General features: G+C 49.4%; 1 protein-coding gene across 1 annotated transcript in view; it reads left to right on the top strand.

Moving 5' to 3' along the window:
- Nucleotides 1-1,754, top strand: part of LOC108794695 (zinc metalloproteinase-disintegrin-like batroxstatin-2) — a 39,940-nt gene that overhangs the window by 36,822 nt on the left and 1,364 nt on the right. The window contains exon 17 of the mRNA XM_018565783.1: nt 391-471. Within this exon, the coding sequence (XP_018421285.1) occupies nt 391-471 (81 nt within the window). The remainder of the gene's footprint in view (nt 1-390; nt 472-1,754) is intronic.

Here is a 1,754-nt window from a genome sequence, read left to right as displayed (position 1 = left end):
GTGCACACAATCTATGCAGAGGGTGTGCTGATGCAGAGTGACACCCTGTGTAAGAAGTATAAGGGCTTTGCATCTCCCCTCCCAGCTCACTGATCCCTGATGTGTATGGTCCTTACATCCGCCCGCCCCTTAGCAACCTGAGGCCCTCTGGCCAGAAAGACACTGGGCAGTAGGCACACGTCAAAAATTGTGCAACAGAGCGGCCACGATACAACAAACATGCCACTCTGCCTGCTGTTATTAAAACATGTCTGTGCAAGAAGTGGATTACTCCATTTTTGGGGTGTCTTTATAAATGTACGACATAAGCTAGACACTCCAAATCCCCTCCTCCACCCCCAAAGTGTTTTGTGTGTCTATTCTGGTTCATGCTGTATGTGCTTTTTACAGGTCTGTCAAAGCGGAAGTTGTACCAGTATTGATGCAGCCTACAAGTCCAGGGACTGCTCTGCTAAGTGTCCCAAAAATGCAGTGAGTAATTCTTGTGCTGCGCTGCAGCAGTTAATCCACCTTTGGTGCTGTGATTGGGTAGAACATACCGTTTATGGCATGTGCTATGGAAACAAATATTAAAGTGTATGTCTGGGCCAAATAAAAAAATAACAACGTACGCAGTACATCTCTGCAATCAGGCAGCATCTCTTTGGGTCACATGGGGGGGCGGCAGGCAGAGCGGCATGTTTATTGCATACTGGCCACTGCTGCACAATGTTTGCAGTGTGCCTGCTGCCCCCTTTCCAGCCAGAGCATCCCAGGTTGCTAAGAACTGGGCGGGAAGAGGTGTAAGGGCCATACACATCTCCTAGTGATGTCCCTGGTTGCCAGGAGCTGGGCAGGATGCCGACCAGAGTGTCCCAGGTTGCTAAGAGCCGGGCAGGAATATGCGTAAGGGCCATACACATCAACCCTGCCCAGCTCTTAACAGCCTGGGATGCTCTGGCTGGAAAGGGGGCAGCAGGCACACAGGCTTGAATTCTGCCCAGCTCCTGGCAACCAGGGATGTCACTGGTTGCCAGGAGCTTGTTGGGATGCCAGCCAGAGCATCCCAAGTTGCTAAGAGCTAGGTCGGGAGATTCAAAGCCTGTAGAGGGCGGTATAACTCTCCTGTCTGGCAGCGCTCTCTCTTCTACCAGCCTCCTGCATGCTCCACCATCAACCCCCATGCCCGCCCGCCTCAGGCGGCAAAACGTCTAACGACACCACTGTCTGCAATACATGCAACTTACACGTATTTTATCCCAATAACCCATTTACTGCCAATGACGTATGTCATACATTGATGGCTGCACAGCTTTTTAAACACACTGCTGCCAGTGTATTCACACTTCTTTGCCCAACCGTCGGGCGGCTGCAGTTGTCATCGGGTAGAGCAGAAGGAGATCAGTGAACATCTGTTTACTGATTGTCCCTCTGGTGAATGAACCCGGAAGCGACGAGCATTTCTTCACTTCCAGTCTCAGTGCTGTAATTTCCTCGCTTCTGTGGCCAGGGATGAAGATAATCAAGCACGTTCTGGAGTGCAGGGAAGATATTAGGGGTCTAATAGACCACTGATGTCTCTGTAAAGAGAACCTAATTTCAGCACCCATCTTTATGTGCATGCGTATACAAACATAAACGCATGCATCCAGTGACCCTATGTATGAAAATGACAATTTTACCGCACATGTTGGGTATTGTCATGCACGTTGGATTGAGATAAATAAGTCTAGGGCAATTATTCACAGTTAACTCTTCTCTGCTTTCAGAAAATT

This window comes from Nanorana parkeri, unplaced genomic scaffold (assembly GCF_000935625.1).
Source record: "Nanorana parkeri isolate BGI_ZX_2015 unplaced genomic scaffold, ASM93562v1 scaffold887, whole genome shotgun sequence".
Lineage (NCBI taxonomy): Eukaryota > Metazoa > Chordata > Amphibia > Anura > Dicroglossidae > Nanorana > Nanorana parkeri.
This window is presented reverse-complemented; position numbering and strand designations above follow the sequence as displayed.